The sequence below is a fragment of the Rattus norvegicus genome, chromosome 1 (genome assembly GCF_036323735.1).
Source record: "Rattus norvegicus strain BN/NHsdMcwi chromosome 1, GRCr8, whole genome shotgun sequence".
Taxonomy (NCBI): Eukaryota; Metazoa; Chordata; class Mammalia; order Rodentia; family Muridae; genus Rattus; species Rattus norvegicus.
The window spans coordinates 251,328,114-251,344,707 of record NC_086019.1 but is presented as its reverse complement, the minus strand read 5'-3'; the positions used below and the strand labels follow the sequence as shown (position 1 = coordinate 251,344,707).

Genomic DNA, 16,594 nt, shown 5'->3' with positions numbered 1-16,594 from the left:
CACAGAACTGCCAAGATGGTCACTGAGGGATCTACTCTAGGGCAGGAAAGCCCGCAAGCACTGTACACTCTGGACTGATCAAAGTTAGCACCTGTTCAAGCAGGCACAGCGTCAGAGACATGAGGACTAGAGAACTCATCCACAGGTTTTTCTGTTTTCTTCTGTTGTTGGTTTTTGGGCGGGGGAATCAAGATTTATAAATACCAAAATGATTTATGTTATAAAATAGCCTTTAATTTCTCCCTCTCACAACATATCACTGATTAAACTGGAGCTGGCACTCAGCTCCTAGGACTGGTCTTCATGAGGAAGGTAGGTGGCAGACCCCTGGCTGCCGTGTAGCTGGAACAGTGCCAGACACCAAGCTTAGTACAAACTCAGGAGTCCGAATGCCCACGATGTGCCGAAGGGTCAGTGGCTTTGGAGTTCTGCAGCCAGCAGTGTAGTCTCTGCCCGTGCCCGGTGCACCAGGCACTCGTGTCTGGGAGTTGCTTCCACTTCCCCTTACTGTCCTAATTCTGCAGTGCTCAACTCTGAAGTACTGAGGAACACCCTGCCATGGACCTCCAACTCCTGTCACTGCAGGCTCGAATCCTCTGTTTTGCTTTACATTTGCTTCAGACTTCCTGGAGGCGGGACCCACACTAACATGGCCTGCTCCACACAGGACTCTTAGAAAGCCACTTCTTCCATTTTCCTTCCTCCGACAGTGCCTGTTAACATCTCTACTCCAGTGGACAGGTCTGAATTCAGGAGTGAGGACTGGACTGCTCGTTCTCTCTAAGCCCTCCAGTCTTCTGTCTTGTTCCCGTTTTCTTTAACATGCTCATCTGCATGTGCACAGCTCTGGAAAGATCCTCTTGTCTCAAGAATATCAAACACATCCTAATCCATGGATTCATTCCTTTGAGTAAGTGATGTTCAAACCACAGATTGGTCTCTGCCTTCCCAGATATCTTCCCGTTGCTTGGCTTCCAGTCGTTTTCTTTCTGTAAATAAAGACCAATGTTCATCAGATGATTATATATTTCACAGCCAGTGAGCTTTCTCTAATCAAATTACAGGACAAACATGACGGGGTTGCCTGATTGCCTTTCACCTGATCCCAGAGGTTAAATAACGTCTTTCTAGCTTTCTTAAGTGCTTTAAAGAATTGATACTACTCTTGGTTTTGTTTTGTTTTTTCTTTCTCTCTCTACCTTTCCCCCTTTTCTCTTCTGTCATGCCTAGGATAAAACTCAGGGCTCCACACATTAAACACAAACTGTACCACTAAGCTCCAGCCCAGGTCGCCTGAGTACTTAGTGCTGTTGAATCTGACACAAGCTTAGGTCATCTGGGAAGAGGGAGCCTCAGCTGAGAAAATGCCTTATCACACTGCCCAGTGGGCAAATCAGTGAGGCTTCTTTTTTTGATCAGTGACTGCTATGGAAGGGCTTGACCCCTGTGGGTGGGGCACCTCTGAATAAGCCACGAGAAGCAAGTCAGTAAGCAGCATGCTTCCATGACTTCTGCTTCAGTTTCTTGTCTGTAGGAGTCAGTTCTCTCCGACTAGGTGGGCCCTGGGGCTTGATCTCAGGCCACTGGGCTTAGAAACAAGCATCTTCGCACACTGAGCCATTTTCCCAGACTCCCACTGTATTGTTTCTGAATATAAGTAAAGATCTGAAAATAATTAAAACTATTGATAAGTCAGAACCTAGAGAACTCAAGTGGGCACTTAAGTCTGCCTTCCAGGCATGTCTGGTGCTTCCGAACAACTGCCCATTATTACATCTCAATAGGGATTACGAATATATATAATTTTTTTGTGTGTTTATAAGTATTTTGCCTATATGTGTGCCACCTGCATGCCTACTGCCTTTGGAGGCAAGAAGAGAGTGTTGGATCCTGTGGAACTAGAGTAACAAATGGTTTAAGGCGTGACATGGGTACTAGGAATTGAACCCAGGTCCTTGGAAGAGCAGTCAGTGATCTTAACCACCGAGCTAGCAACATATTTAATCTTCCAAACTACTCGAATGGCAGCAGTATCCCATGGGTCTATTTCCCTACCGTAAGTTTAATGAGAAACAACTTACAGAGTCATATTGTGCCAGTATTTTGCAAAGCACTTCCAGGAACCAGAAATGTTCTAGAGCAGTGGTTCTCAGCCTTCCTAATGCTGGGACCCTTAATACAGTTCCTCATGCTGTGCTGACCCCAACCATAAAATTATTTCTGTGTTACTTCATAACTGTAATTTTGCTACTATTATAAAATGCAATGCAAATATCTGTCTCCAATGGTCTTAGGTGACCCCTGTGAAAGGGTTTTTTTGTTCCAAAAAAGGGTCAACCCACGGCTTGAAAACCACTGTTCTAGAGTCTACTCCAGAACGAAAAAATAACCACCATATAAAACGGAGGAAAAAGAGTAACTAATTTTTAAGACAAAAATACACAAATCGTGTAATTTACATTTAATTATTTTTAATATAGAGACTTAATTTTTCATTAAAAATAAATGTTTCTTTTTAAGAGTTCTTGTTTCAGACCGACAATGTCTATAAAAGAGTCTTCAAGTCATAAACCAGGTGGATTGCAGAAATCAAGGTGAGTTTAGAATTAACACCTGCTATCTCAAATCATGAAAATCACTTACAAAGTCTCTGAATTACACTAGACTGTACATTAAGGGGAAGTTGGCTGGGAATGAGAGAAATTCCTTGCTATTTGGGCACCATCTTGTGGCATCATCTGAATATAGCAACAAAGTTACATGAGGCAAAAATGAGGATCAACAAACTACAAACTGAAGGCGGAGTAATACTGCGCCGCAGGATTCACTGCGAAGCAGGCAGGCTTGGGCTGGCTGTGGTTCTCCATTAGCAGTGCCAAGGATAATGGGCTTATCCAAAGTTTGCCAGGGCTTCCCAGGGAATAGCATGGTTCTGAGTCTTAAAAACAGACAAGTTAGGGAAGAGTTAAATGCAAAGCAGTTGTGGATGAAATAAATAAAAAGCTGGTTGTGAATTCCAAGGAAAACCACGGGGATCAGGAAAATTATTTACTAGAACTCAAAATTTTCATTAAGATAGAAAACAAATCAGAAAGCTTATCCATAAACAACAGAAAAATATGACAGACCTATAATTCCACAAGTCCAAAATCAAAACAGTTCTGAAAATAAAGTTTTTGTTTTTATTTTAAAGTTTGGACCAAAATTTATTGTTGGTACTGAACCTAAGCCCGACATGTGACTTGATCCATACTTTGCTTAAGGAACATCAGTGTTAATGTGCTTGTTTTTGTTATAATAAAACAAATAATACAGACACTGCGCCATCTTTGTAAAGTCACAATTCTGAAGTATGTCCAGTGCTAAATGCTCGCTAACAAAAGATCCCCTAACTCTTGCCCGAGCGTGTATGTATGTGTGTATGCATGTGTGTGTAAATTCTGCTAGTAAAACATGAGAACAACTGAGAAGCACAAAGAAACCATGAACTATGAAGCATATGAAACACAGAGACTATGGGGAAAGGGGTCTTTTCAGTGCTCCCCTCTGAGACAGGGAACAGAAGATTGGAGCACTTGAGTGACTTGCTAAGGCTCAATTATCAGGAAGAACTGAGGCTGAAACCCAGTTCTTATTTTTAAGTAGCATGCTACCCACTATCCTGGCATCTGAAAATATCAAAAGAAAAGAAAAAGCATGTGAAAAAATTAACTGAAAGAAACATGTCCCTTTATCAAAAGAAGATATTATATGGCTGGCTGCATGGAAAAGTTGCCTCCAGTAAACAAAAAAAAAAGGGAAAGCGAGCGGCGGCAGGACAAGGGAGCAGAAGAGAACAGAGCATGAAAGGGAATGGCTAACCTAAAACACTTCCATAAACTGCCCTGAAGACGTCCACCCCCAGTGACAGCACAGACAGAAATGCCTATTGAGGGAGCTGACTTAAGTCAGGGAGCTCCAGCTACTGCTCCCACTGAGGGAAGGGAGGTGCTGAAGACTGGGAAGGAACTCTCCAGGGTCATGCTTTATTTGACAAGAAAAGGGAAGGAAAGAGAAGGGCTGCAAATTAAAGACTTTCAAAATTTACTTGGGTTCTTAAAAAATGATCACAAAGCCCACTTGTCGCCACCTACAGAGCAATAATCAGCAAGCTTTGTGAAGAACAAGCCTGGGCAGATTTAATTGCCTTCCTTTATTTCCTGACAGACGTGGCAGATCAAGAGAGGGAGTTGTAGAAGCAAACTCTTAATTGTAGCAAGGTTTTCCACAAAGTTTATCAAGTATTTATACGCTCATCAGTGTTCTAGGAAATGGTAATCCAGACCTCATCAGGACCCATTTAACTGGAGAATGATCTGCAGTGTATTAAGCATAAGGAATCATGTGCTGTTTATTTTAGCAACACTTGAAGTGGTCAGTTAGTCCTAGTGTTGACATTTTTGTCTCTGATTTAGAAGCAACCAAAAATAAATAAGTATTACACCTCAACAATTTTCTAACTATATAAGTATATTCAAAAATTGTTTTCACATACTTATATGGTTAGAAATGAAGTGAACTTCAGATAATAGGGCAGGAAAAAAACATGAAAATACCCTGAAAATCTGATTATGGTCAGTAATACAGCACTGCAGAGCAGTGGAAGGTTTCCCAGAGTTGGCCACCATGGGTAAACCTGTTTTACTACAAAGAGAAAGTATTGTCTGGAGATGCCTCTAAGTTTGTAGTGATGTAATTAATCAAACTAAATGATTAAATTATTTACCTCCTCTGCTTTAGACCTATGAGCCAAATGCTGGCCTTTTAGAACCATCCAATTAATCACCTACTCCTAAGAATGAAGTGAAATTATGAAATAAAATTATAGCAGACTTTGAAGATGAGAGAGCAGCTTATTCTGAGAAGCAATGACATACATTTCTAATTTTAGTCAGCAATCCAATATTTGGAATAGGGAACACAGGAAAATGTCCCAGATATTTCTGCACTGAGTCCTTTACTTCTGTGGTTTTATCACTGAGCATGAGTCACTGGACGAAAACACCTGATTAAATAAAATCCAAAGCACTCAAGGACGATGATGTGTGCTTCCACTTCCCACTCTCAGCACAGCTCGGAACTGCTGCGCACTCTGCTCCCGCTCCAGAGCAGTGTCCCAGGCTTTTATCTCTGGACACACGGTGTGATCTGCTGTAGTCACCTGGCACTTCCTTTTCCTCATCTCTTTCAGCTTTAGTGACGCTCCCTTAAAAGACTGAGGTATAAGCTGTTCCACTAAAAGGTCTGGAGAATGCAGGTAGGATAGAGAATTCTACCAGAGAATCTTGAAGAACCTACCAAATGATCAGTTATGTTCAACTCTTTTAGGGGCAGGGTGGAGAAAGTTCAGAGTAAAATACTAGCATTTATGAAAAAAAACCCAAAGTAATCAATATCATTCGTATGTAGAGACAATGAGCACATGTTATGTGTCTTTTTTCTGTCCTCGGTACTCTGGCAGTCAATAGAATTCTTCATGGAGGACGAAGAAAGGTTAGGTTTTTGTATATTAATGAAAGGATCCATAACAGAATAGCATATAGATTTTGGTCCATGCTAATTCTGATCAGCTAGCAAGTACCTGCCAAGGGAGAATGGCGTGACTGATCAGGTACATCTGTTACGTGTAAGGAAGAGCAGCAATACGTAATATACTCTTGTCAATACTCATGTCATATTATGACACAGAAAACAGAACCATAGCTTGAATTTGTAAAGCACTTTTTTAACATTATATTATGTTGTACTCAGAAAACCTCTCCAAGCATTACTAGTTGGAAAGCGGACAGAAGAGTGGTAAGACCCCAAAGCCATGTGGTTCTATTACAGCTCAGACTTCTTTGCCCCCTTAGGGACTGATTTGCCCTTGGTCTTTACAGTACGGAGCTGATGGTAAAGAGTCACATCCAGATGTTCTGGATTCCTACAAAGGAAGAAAGGAAGGAGAAACAGGTCCAAACTATCATACAGACTCATATCAAACAAAGGAAAATGTTTCTGTCAGTTAAAGCTGCTAGCTAATCTTTGGTATCTGTAACTAAAAAGAAGCCTATGATAGGGCGTTCTTTGGGGACATAAACCTTTTATTTATAAAAGTAATATTTTCCCCGAGGAGGGAAATGGCAATTATCCCCCAAACCTTCCAAAAGGGTAGAAAAAAATGAGTTTTAATTAGAAAAGCCTACATTCAAATCCCTTTCTCATTTTCCTAGGTGGTAGCCTATGACTGCTACTTAACTTCAAAACTGAAGACAGACTCTTGCATCAGAGGTAAGACAAATCCATCAGAATTTCTACTTGGGAGTCTCCTCCCAGTGCCTTCATCAACACAACCCTTTTGTCCACTTCTTATACTAGAAATCATAGGAGAGCAGCAGCAGCAGGGGACAGCTCAGTGACAGAGGGCCTGCCTTGCACTGGCCCTGCATCTGATCCTAACACAGAGAGAAAGGGAGAGAGAGAAGTGGGAGAGTGCAGGAAAAGCCATTGCTTACAAGTATCTAAAAGTAATTTATCCATGTTTTGAGCTTTGCTTAGTACATACAGTCACCAGCGGACTCTAAGTTTGTTTGTTTGTTTGTTTGTTTTTTTCCTATTCTTTTTTTTCGGAGCTGGGGACCGAACCCAGGGCCTTGCGCTTGCTAGGTAAGCGCTCTACCACTGAGCCAAATCCGCAACCCCTGACTCTAAGCTTTAAGAAGAGGAAGAAAACACATTTAAGTGAGATCCTAGACTCCATACAACTCCACGAGAATGCTTAATTCAAAAGGACGCTAGTACAAGACATTGCTCATCCTTATTTTCTCAGACACAAAGAACAGAAGAGCTGCAATGTAGAATGATAGAATGGTCTTCTGTAATCCAAGCATTAATATATAGAAAGAACCTACCTGGTTGGTCTCTTAATTGCAACCAAAAGTCTCTTGAGCTCCAGTTTCCAGAGGAGCTGAGAAGCTGAGGTGGAATGATTACAAGTTTAAGTTCAGTACAGGTAGCACTCACAGTGAGAGCATCACCTCAGATAAGCAAACAATGATACAGTCTTCATTTTAAAAAGCAACAGAGAAGTTAGCACGGTGGCTCACATCTATAATCTCGGCATCCCAGAATCTGATGTAGGCCTGACATAAGTTCAAAGGCAACCTAGGCTACACACTAAGTTCTAAGCCAATCAGGACTACAAAGTAAACTGTTTCAAAATAAACAAGACAAGGCTGGGGATTTAGCTCAGTGGTAGAGCGCTTACCTAGGAAGCGCAAGGCCCTGGGTTCGGTCCCCAGCTCCGAAAAAAAGAACCAAAAAAATAAATAAATAAATAAACAAGACACTCAGTCAACACTCTAAATTTTAAACTGCACCACAGAAATGTCCTTTGGATAGCAAAACATTTAAAACAAACACTTCAAGAGAAGCAGCATGCTGATGTGCCTGCTGAGAATCAGAGAACACACAGACAATCTTATCCGAGCAAAGCAACAGCTGCAGTATTTGTAGAGATACAGGTGATATTCCACCTACGAGGAAGGCATGGCGTACACACAGCAAAAGGAGTCAGTTCTTCACTAGATACCTGTCATTACCCTCCGCTCATCCTTTTTTATTTGCTTTTGTTCAGTGCTGGAACTGAATCCAAGGCCTCAGGACATGCTAAGCAAATGCTTGACAACCGAGCCACATCCCCAGGCTCTCCCTCTGAGATAACTGCAGCTACGATCCAAGAGTCATTTTCTTCGGAGATCACCAATACAAGGATTAGAACACTGCACACTCTTTGACCCAGTTCTGTTATCTGCCGTCTATAAAGGCGAGAGCAGTCCTTTCCTTTCTCCATACTCTATAAGAAACCTTTGAATAAACAATGCATTAGAAAACAGAATTGCCTCATTATAATCGTTCAGGTAAATTAGTTGGGTTCACTTCTGAAACTCTAGCACCTGCCATGATGCTCTCACTCACTGGTTATCTGGCCGGTGCAGCCGAGAGTCCGAAAGCTGCCTGCTATCACCAAAGCATAGTGGACAGAAGTATTAATGGCCTTGTTAGACTGGCAATAAACAAGCAGTTTAAAACTTCAATTGGTTTAAAGGAAAAATGAAGTCACTTTTTGGTAAGTGGAATTTTCAGAATTCTTTTCACTGAATTCTATAGATCTTGGGTAAAGGCAAAGAATTTGTCTAAAGCTTGAAGGCTGTTTAAAAAATACTTTGGTGTCAAGCTTGAATCCAAGTCTTTACCTAGAATTCAAAAACCTATAAAGAGTATGTATGTGTGTGTGTGTGTGTATATATATGTGTGTATGTATATGTATATATATATGTATGTATGTATATGTATATATACGTATGTATGTATGTGTGTGTATACACACACACACACACACACACACACACACACACACACACATATACACATATATGTTAAGCTTAACACCAAACTATAAGAAAAGCCTTGCTTGTTGGGCTGGAGAGATGACTCAGAGGTTAAGAGCACTGATAGCTCTTCTGAAGGTCCTGAGTTCAAATCCCAACAACCACATGGTGGCTCCCAACCATCTGTAATGAGATCTGATGCTCTCTTCTGGTGTGTCTGAAGACAGCTACAGAGTACTCACTTAAATATAATAAATACATCTTTAAAAGAAAATCCTACTTATGAATCTGAGGAAATATTTTCTGAGAACTTGTAGGTGGTAGAAAGTCATCAGAAGATAGGTGAATCTACTCCAGGCTGTCTTAAGTGGACAAAATTCCTCTTACAGTTACTATCATCTGTATCAGTTGTTGTCTCTGTCTTAACTTGCCTTCTACCAAAAACCTAAGCCATCTGATTACAGCACAGCACTGTCATGGTGGTCATGGACCAGTAAAAGCACAGCAAACAAGGTCTGGGAGACTCAAGTCTTCAGAGGAAAAAAATCTTTTCTTCTTTTGTTTGGAACAAACCATAGAAAAGCCAGGAATGAGTTGAGAAAGCAGAGCCTCTCTCTCAGTGAGAGGAAATTAACCAGATACCTGTGTAAAGAAGAACTAAATCCTGAAGGTAAGTTTGAACACACCATCTCTACATTTGAGAGGCTTCTTGAAGATGGAACTGACAAGATGGGAGACACGTGGGCCTCACAGTGAAGCCCTTGTGGACCAGAGAACACCAGTAAGCTTACCTCGGGCTTCCTGCAGCTTCCTGAGTTCGGCTTCCCGTTCAGTTTTGCTCTGTCTGCTTCGAACCCCAAGGGCACTGATGACCAGCCGTCTGGCTAAGGCCGCTGAAGTCTCAGGTCGCTCCTTTGCTGGCTGGAGAAACTCTGGGGGAAAAAAAGAGTAAGAGGCAGAAAGGAAGAGAAACCACTACAGCTCTAAGTGATTTAACTCAGTAATTAACATACAAAACAGACTAACAAGGGCAGTATCAGCAGTAATTAATACAGCCCTGATAGATGATGATCCAAGGAAATTAGTACGGCAAAGCACAAACAACCCTGGCTGTGTTATCTGCATTACCGCGGTTTCTTGCAGCAACTCTTATCAAACACCTGCATCGGGTAAACTAGGCAGTGATGCCATCAGAATCTGGTTACTGTACTGCCTGCCCTCAGCCAGTTCCAGTGGCTGCTCAAAGGGCGTATTTCCAACCTGCTCCTTTTCTTTTTGTTCTTAGAAACACAACAGCAGCAGTATTAGTATAAAGACCCAGTGTCTACAGAACTCTGGATGGGGGTAACTGCAGCGTACTGAGGAGCAAGGCAGAGAGGCAGGCTTACCAGCACAAGCCCTAGCCTTGGCCTTGGCTGCTCTTGTGGCCTGTGACAAGGGCCGGATCTTCACCATGGTATGCTTAATACCCAGGGCATCTCGAGCTGCAAGGAAGAACAGATGTAAGGAAGTAAAGTGATGCACACGGAAATTAGCGCTATTTCTTACAAAGCATTTATTCCCAAGAAGTTATGTTTGTTGGTTTTCATGGCAAGAAAAAAAATCATAAAATAAAGAAAATCTGTAAACAGTAAGTAGGGTAATGATTACTTTAGAACAAGGATCAAACCAAATGCAGCCACTGGGTTTTCTGTTTCTGTAAACAAAACTGTATGAACAGAGCTGTGCTCATTTGCACACCGTGGCTGCTTTCTTGCTACAATAATCCAGTTAGGTAAGGACAGAAGCTTTTTGCTCTATAAAGCCAAAAATATTTTATCTGGCCCATGCAAATTCATGCTCTAAAGATGGTTCCGACAGGAACTCAATCCAGCACCTCTGACTGCTAAGATTTCCTCTGCATGAGCTCTATCAGGAGTCCAGGGCATGTCTGTGTATAAAAGGCCAACCATATATTCAGAGAGTAGCTATTACAGTAGAATTATATAGAATTCTATTTCTAATTCATTTGTCTGAAGGAAAATATAGTAAAATTTAGTCTCACTTTGGTCTTCATCCTGTCTGACATTTATGTGTGCAAATGGCCTGGGGGAAGGATCTACCTTTCCAAATACCAAATGCTGGGTTAAAGAGAAGAGGAGAGAACATGTGGGTACCAGGCCACATGCCTCAAAAGCCAGTGTTTGTTCTACTACAGATACTGGCTGAGCAAAGCTCTTGGCTGAAACAGAAGGGAAATAAAAACGAGTAGTAGGAGAAAATAAACAGACGGGACCTGGAATTCCTGAGAGTCACTAGACATATACCTGCGATTGGACTGGAGAAAACTCCTAAGGCATGAGTATCATCTACCCATTTAATATCAAATCCTTTCTTTCTGTAACAAAAGAAAACAACTTTTACATTTCTTAAAATTTATTTTATGAAATGTCTTTAAAATAATTTTACAAAGCATTTCATAAGGTAGAGGAATGGGGATAGTGACATAAAAACAGCTCGACACATGGAAGCCACTAAAATTTAAAAGCAATAATACCATCATAAAGAATTACCTGGGAGCACTTTATAGATGCCAACTAATTAATCCTCACCAATCGGCTGGAGAGATACTTAATGTACATTGTTAATGTATTGTTTTCAAGAGATGTCCTTATGAGCAGCAAGTGAGAAGGGATTGAAATGGAAGCCAGAAGAGGTACAGAAGAATGCAGGAAGTCAGGCAGGGTCACCTGGACCTGATGCAAATGTAAACTGTGTGTGTGCTGGGGGCGAGTAGAGGGTAGGAATACTACATTGTTAGAGATGTAATTCAAATTGTAAAAATAAAAAGTTAACTCAAATAATGAAAACTATAACTATACTCACTAATGTTACTATTCTTTCTTACTGTAGAAAGAAAATAAGTTTGTTAGGGGAACAGAAATAACTCCAGCTAACCAGAAAAATTCAAGAAAAAGGAAATCATAGTAAAAGAAATCATAATAAACATTTGATATTAGAAAAATAGCCTTTTAGTTTATAACAAATCTACACAGTGAGCACAAAGACTGTTAGGATGACAACACGCACGCACGCATGCACACATATATTTAAATTCTATTAATACAGGAATAGATTTTAATTAAATCTACCCCTCACCCCCACTCCAACTCCTAGTATTTAGAAGGTGGATGGAAGTTATATCCATTTAGCAAAATAACAGTAGTAGGTTCTCCCCTGGGGTCTATGAGCGCTCCAGCCATAGTTCTTAGCCATATTTACAGTACCATGCATGAGTTCTTCCTGCTGGGCAGACCTTACATCTACTCAGATAGCTACTGGTTACCAATGCTCCCCTAGTGATGTGCAGCACTCCTGTACCGATGGATGGATCTGGCTGCGGGAGTCACTGTCATTCACAGGCTCACAACTCGGTACAACTGCTGGTATGTCTCTCCTGGTAGCCTGAACCAGCCATCCATTGGGGAGGAAAAGAGAGATGAGACTGTCCATGACAGGCCAAGAACATGATAATCAGCACTAGGAAGGCAACTTTTTAATCAACAGTGCTCATTATCTTTATTATTAGTAGCAATAGTCACCAGGGAGATTAATATTGACATAGATGGTGATGAAAGATAAGCTTGACACTGGCATCCAACTCAGATATTATTCTACACTTCTGCATCACGAACTTCATAAAATTATAAGTCACTATAAAAATGCTAAAATCTCTTTCCCTTCTCAACAATTTCTTTGACAAAAAAGTAGAGGAACCTTGGAAGATTACTTAGAGAACTTCTTATGCTGGACCACACTATAAAATGACCTAGGGTGAAGACTTGAAGTTCAACAGTCAGAGTCTCTGCTGCAGACTGTTTAGGAAAATACAGAAAGACCCATAGCTAAAAGTCTCATCTTAGCCCTTAAGGCTTCACTGTCCTTCAAATCTTTTTTTTAAAAACGGTTTTGGAGTTTATGAAAAACTCTCTCATAGATACAGTTAGAAGGAGACAAAGCAAAGAGAAGCAAATGAGTCAAAGAATTACCACCCTTAATCTGATATGATGGTGAGTGCCTGTATAGAGCCTGGTATGGTGGTGAGTGCCTATATATAACCCAGTGCTGGAGACGGGAAGATGGGAAGATTCTGAGTACCTGGCTAGCCTGGGCTGCAACGTAAGAAACTTTCTCAAAAACAAAAAAAGCAGCAAACCTCAATCATCCTTGAGGAAATTCTAGACATGGACAAAATGACCCCCATTTTATTAATGACAGTCTAATTTCATCAATGATAATCTAAGGTAGCTCAAATCTGAGATTTGATCTCATTGACTGTTCTTAAAGATCTATTAGGAATTGAATAGCATCTCACACTGGTCTTACAAAAGAAACCTGAATCAATGACTTACCTACACTACACATTTACAGTAAGGTTTACAGCATAGTTTACATATTTTTCAGAATCCACTCAACTCTGCTTTCTTTCAGCTGCGTTCCCTAACTTGAGTTTAACTGATGAAACAAGTAACTGCTAATTTGTTCCAGCTATTCTAGCACTTTACTTAAAATATTTTGCTGGGCAGTGGTCACCTTTAAGTCCAGCACTTGGGAGGTAGGGCAGGTGGATCTCTGTGAGTTCAAGGCCAGACTGCTCTACCTGTCTACAGTTCCTACCTGTCTACCTGACTGAGTTCCAGGATAGCTAGAGCTGTTACACAGAGAAATCTTGTCTCAAAAAACAAACAAAAATGTGGGTAACGTTAGCATTCTAAGCTCTGCCCCACAGTTACCTGGCAACAGCCAGGTATATGCCTGTCTCACTACAAAAGGGGCAGCTTGCCCCCTCCTCCTCCTCTTGTCTTCCAGCTCCCATTCCCTCCCATTCTCTCCCTGTTCCCTCCACATGCTCATGGCCGGTCTTTACTTCTCTATTTCTCTCTATTTCTATTTCTATCTTTCTCTCTCCCTCTCTCTACCTTTTTGTCTCTACTACCCTCTTAAAACTCTCTTCCCCGGGGTTGGGGATTTAGCTCAGTGGTAGAGCACTTGCCTAGCAAGCGCAAGGCCCTGGATTCAGTCCCCAGCTCCGAAAAAAAGAAAAGGGGGAAAAAAAAAAACTCTCTTCCCCATGCCCCGAATAAACTGTATTCTATATCATACCATACCATTGTGTGCCTGGTTCCTCAGGGGTAAGGGATGACTCAGTATGGGCCCCCGCAGAGGTACCCCCTTCCCCTACACCTGACTACACCTCCATAGGACATATGCCCCCTCTCTTTATCCTTTTATAAACATATCAGATGGGGTTTTTGCCTTGAGAATAAAACACAGGCCAGATGTGGTAGTAAGCTCCAGCACTTCTGGAGATTGAAGCAGAAGATCAAGAGTTCAAGGCCAGGCCGGGCTACCTAAATCCTGTCTTAAAACAAAAACCAACCATTTTTATAAAGTTTTATTTTGTCAACCACACTCATTTGTTTACATCCTGTCTATGGCTGTCACACTGAGACGCACAGCAACCTGAAATATGAACTCTCTCATCCTTTCCCAGAAAGATTTAGGAGCTATGCTCTGAAAGAGAATCTTACAAATTCAATGTAAAGTTGGGAACTGACTGAGCATGTCTATAATCTTGGCACCTGGGATATAAATAAACTGAATTTTAATTTTAAATTTGTAGCATCAAATAGATTTGATTCATTTTTAATAGCAGGATTGAAATATTAAAGTATACCCCTTCTTGATATTGACCTTCTTCTAGGCACTGAAAGATTTTTTCTTAATACTTTCTAGGTTCTTTCTGTTCCTGAGTCTACTTCTTAATTATAAGTTATAGAGAATATGTATACTTCTGTCTCCTTTATCTTTTCCTAAAATGTACCACGTAAGCACACACCAAGAGTTAGCATAACTGTTCTGAAGAGCACTCTAACAGACTTGAACTCTTCACTACATGTAACAATAGGACACTGAATGAATTCTGAGTGCAAGGAGGAGCTGTGTCTAGGAAAGTGAGAGGAGCCAGGAATGCAGCTCATGCCTATAATCCCAGCACTCTACAGGGTGAATCAGGAAGAACTCAAGGCCAGCTGGGATTACATGGAAACCCTGTCAAAGCAAAACAAACACCAGCAAAACAATTAGTTGAATGATTTAGAAGACCAAAGAAAAGTCACTTTAGAAGTAAACAACATTAGGGGCTGGGGATTTAGCTCAGTGGTAGAGCGCTTACCTAGGAAGCGCAAGGCCCTGGGTTCGGTCCCCAGCTCCGGGGGAAAAAAAAAAAAAAAAAGAAGTAAACAACAATAAAAAACAGCCATGGGACGATTTGCTCACAAAATCTGAAGACATTAAATTTCCGTGTCTTTCTTTAAAGATCTGAAGTTATAAACTACAGATGAGGCCGTAGAGGGTGACTTCTAAGAACTGTCTAATCAACACACCCAAGGCTACAGGAGTGAGGGGAGCTGGACACCACACTGAGAGGCACAAGTAAACAGACATTTTTATGTGTCAAAATAAAACAGTTGTGACATACAATAATTAAAATATTTTACTTTTTCTGGTAGGAACAAATTTTTAAATCAACAATTTAATCTGAAGACTCCTAAAGTGTCAGCATCCCTGGGCCTAGCACGGGAAAGCGCCCGGATGCTTTAAGAAATGTCCCTCCTTTATCATCGGCCTTAATGCCCATAAATCCTGAGAAAAACATCAACCACAGTAAAAATATAGCTCAATTCTCCAAAAAGAAAGACATTGTGAGCAAGTACTGACAAAAATTGAAGTTACTAGAAACAAACTACAACTAAAGGGGCTTCAGACAACAGAACTAGCAGAGACTATAGAGGGCTATGTTCAATGTTCTTAAGAAATAGAAAAAACAAGTGCAAACTGAAGATAATATGAAGAAAAAAGCTGTAAAAAATGATCAAGCAGACTTTAAAAATATTTGCTTTTGAAAAATTCAAGGTATCATAGAACAAACTTGAAAAACAGTGGAAATAGTTAACAACAATTAAGCACAGTTTGGAATGGAGAATGTGAACTAGAATCCCAAACTGAATGTCTCCAGAAAAAAAGATGAGATAGATATACAAGAGAGGTGACAAGAAAGTTCAATGAGAAAACCTAACTCAAACCCAATTCGTACTGTGGAGGAGGAGGAGGAGACTGGGTCTGAGACATCATGGAAGAGAAAATGTCTAAGACTTTTCACAAAATCAATAAAAGAATTATTGATTTAATAAGCAGATATAATCTCAATCAGGAAAAGTTTGAAAAATCTATAAAATCCACATTTCTAGCAAAAATTATCCACATCGAAGTCAAAAAAGGGAAATGTGATGGCATCTGGAAAGAAGAGAGATTATGCTCAGGAGATTATGACCTGGAGACTGCCAGCTGACCCATCACCCAAGAGAAAGCCACAACCATTGGGAGTCTTCATGTTTCTCAGGGAAAAATAACTGCCAATCTACAATTATTAATATATACACAATACAAATCTTTTCAAGAATGAAGGAACAGGGTACAGTTCAGTGGTAGGACATTCTCAGCATACACAAAACCAGGTCTAATCCTTTGTACAATTGAAAAATCATTGTAAGAAGAATGAAACTGATATAAAGTCATTAAAGAAACACAACACTGAGCCAGGCAGTTGTGGCACACGCCTTTAATCCCAGCACTCAGGAGGCAAAGGCAGGTGGATCTCTGTGAGTTTGAGGTCAGTCTGGTCTACAGATTAAGTTCCAGGATAGCCAGGCCAGAGCTCTGTTAAACAGAGAAACACTGAATCAAAACAAAAAAACAAAACCAAACACAGAGAGAGATGAAGAGGGGGGAGGGGGAGAAGGAGGAAGAAGAAGAGGAGGAGAAACATAACACCCAAGCTTGTTACCAGCAAAACCTGGAAAGAAAATGAGGGGTTGGGGATTTAGCTCAGTGGTAGAGCACTTGCCTAGCAAGCACAGGGCCCTGGGTTCCGTCCTCAGCTTGGGGAGGGGGGATGGGGGGATGGGGATGAAACAGTCATAGCACGTATAAGCTGGGTGTAAGATATATAGAATTTAAAAGACCTTGCAGTATTTAGAAAGAGGGAAAAAAGTTTTAACACCCATTTTTATAATTTCTAGACTAACCACCAAAGAACAGAAACAGATTACATTTAAAAAATGAAATGTGGAAAAAGCCAACCTGTA

The 16,594-nt window shown here is 40.8% G+C and overlaps 1 protein-coding gene across 3 annotated transcripts in view; it reads right to left on the bottom strand.

The window, feature by feature from the left end:
- Positions 1–212: 212 nt before the first annotated feature.
- The window catches only part of R3hcc1l (R3H domain and coiled-coil containing 1-like), a 78,058-nt gene continuing 61,676 nt past the window's right edge, over positions 213–16,594 (bottom strand). For 2 of the 3 annotated variants that reach the window (XM_039101422.2, NM_001427847.1), the window contains exons 4-7: positions 10,715–10,785; positions 9,797–9,892; positions 9,200–9,340; positions 213–989 (exon numbers count right to left, since the gene is read on the bottom strand). In XM_039101422.2, coding sequence (XP_038957350.1) covers positions 922–989; positions 9,200–9,340; positions 9,797–9,892; positions 10,715–10,785 — 376 coding nt within the window. In that variant the 3' untranslated portion in view covers positions 213–921. Of the gene's footprint in view, positions 990–9,199; positions 9,341–9,796; positions 9,893–10,714; positions 10,786–16,594 lie in introns of those variants that run through there. The other variant, XR_010066339.1, reaches the window with a different exon arrangement.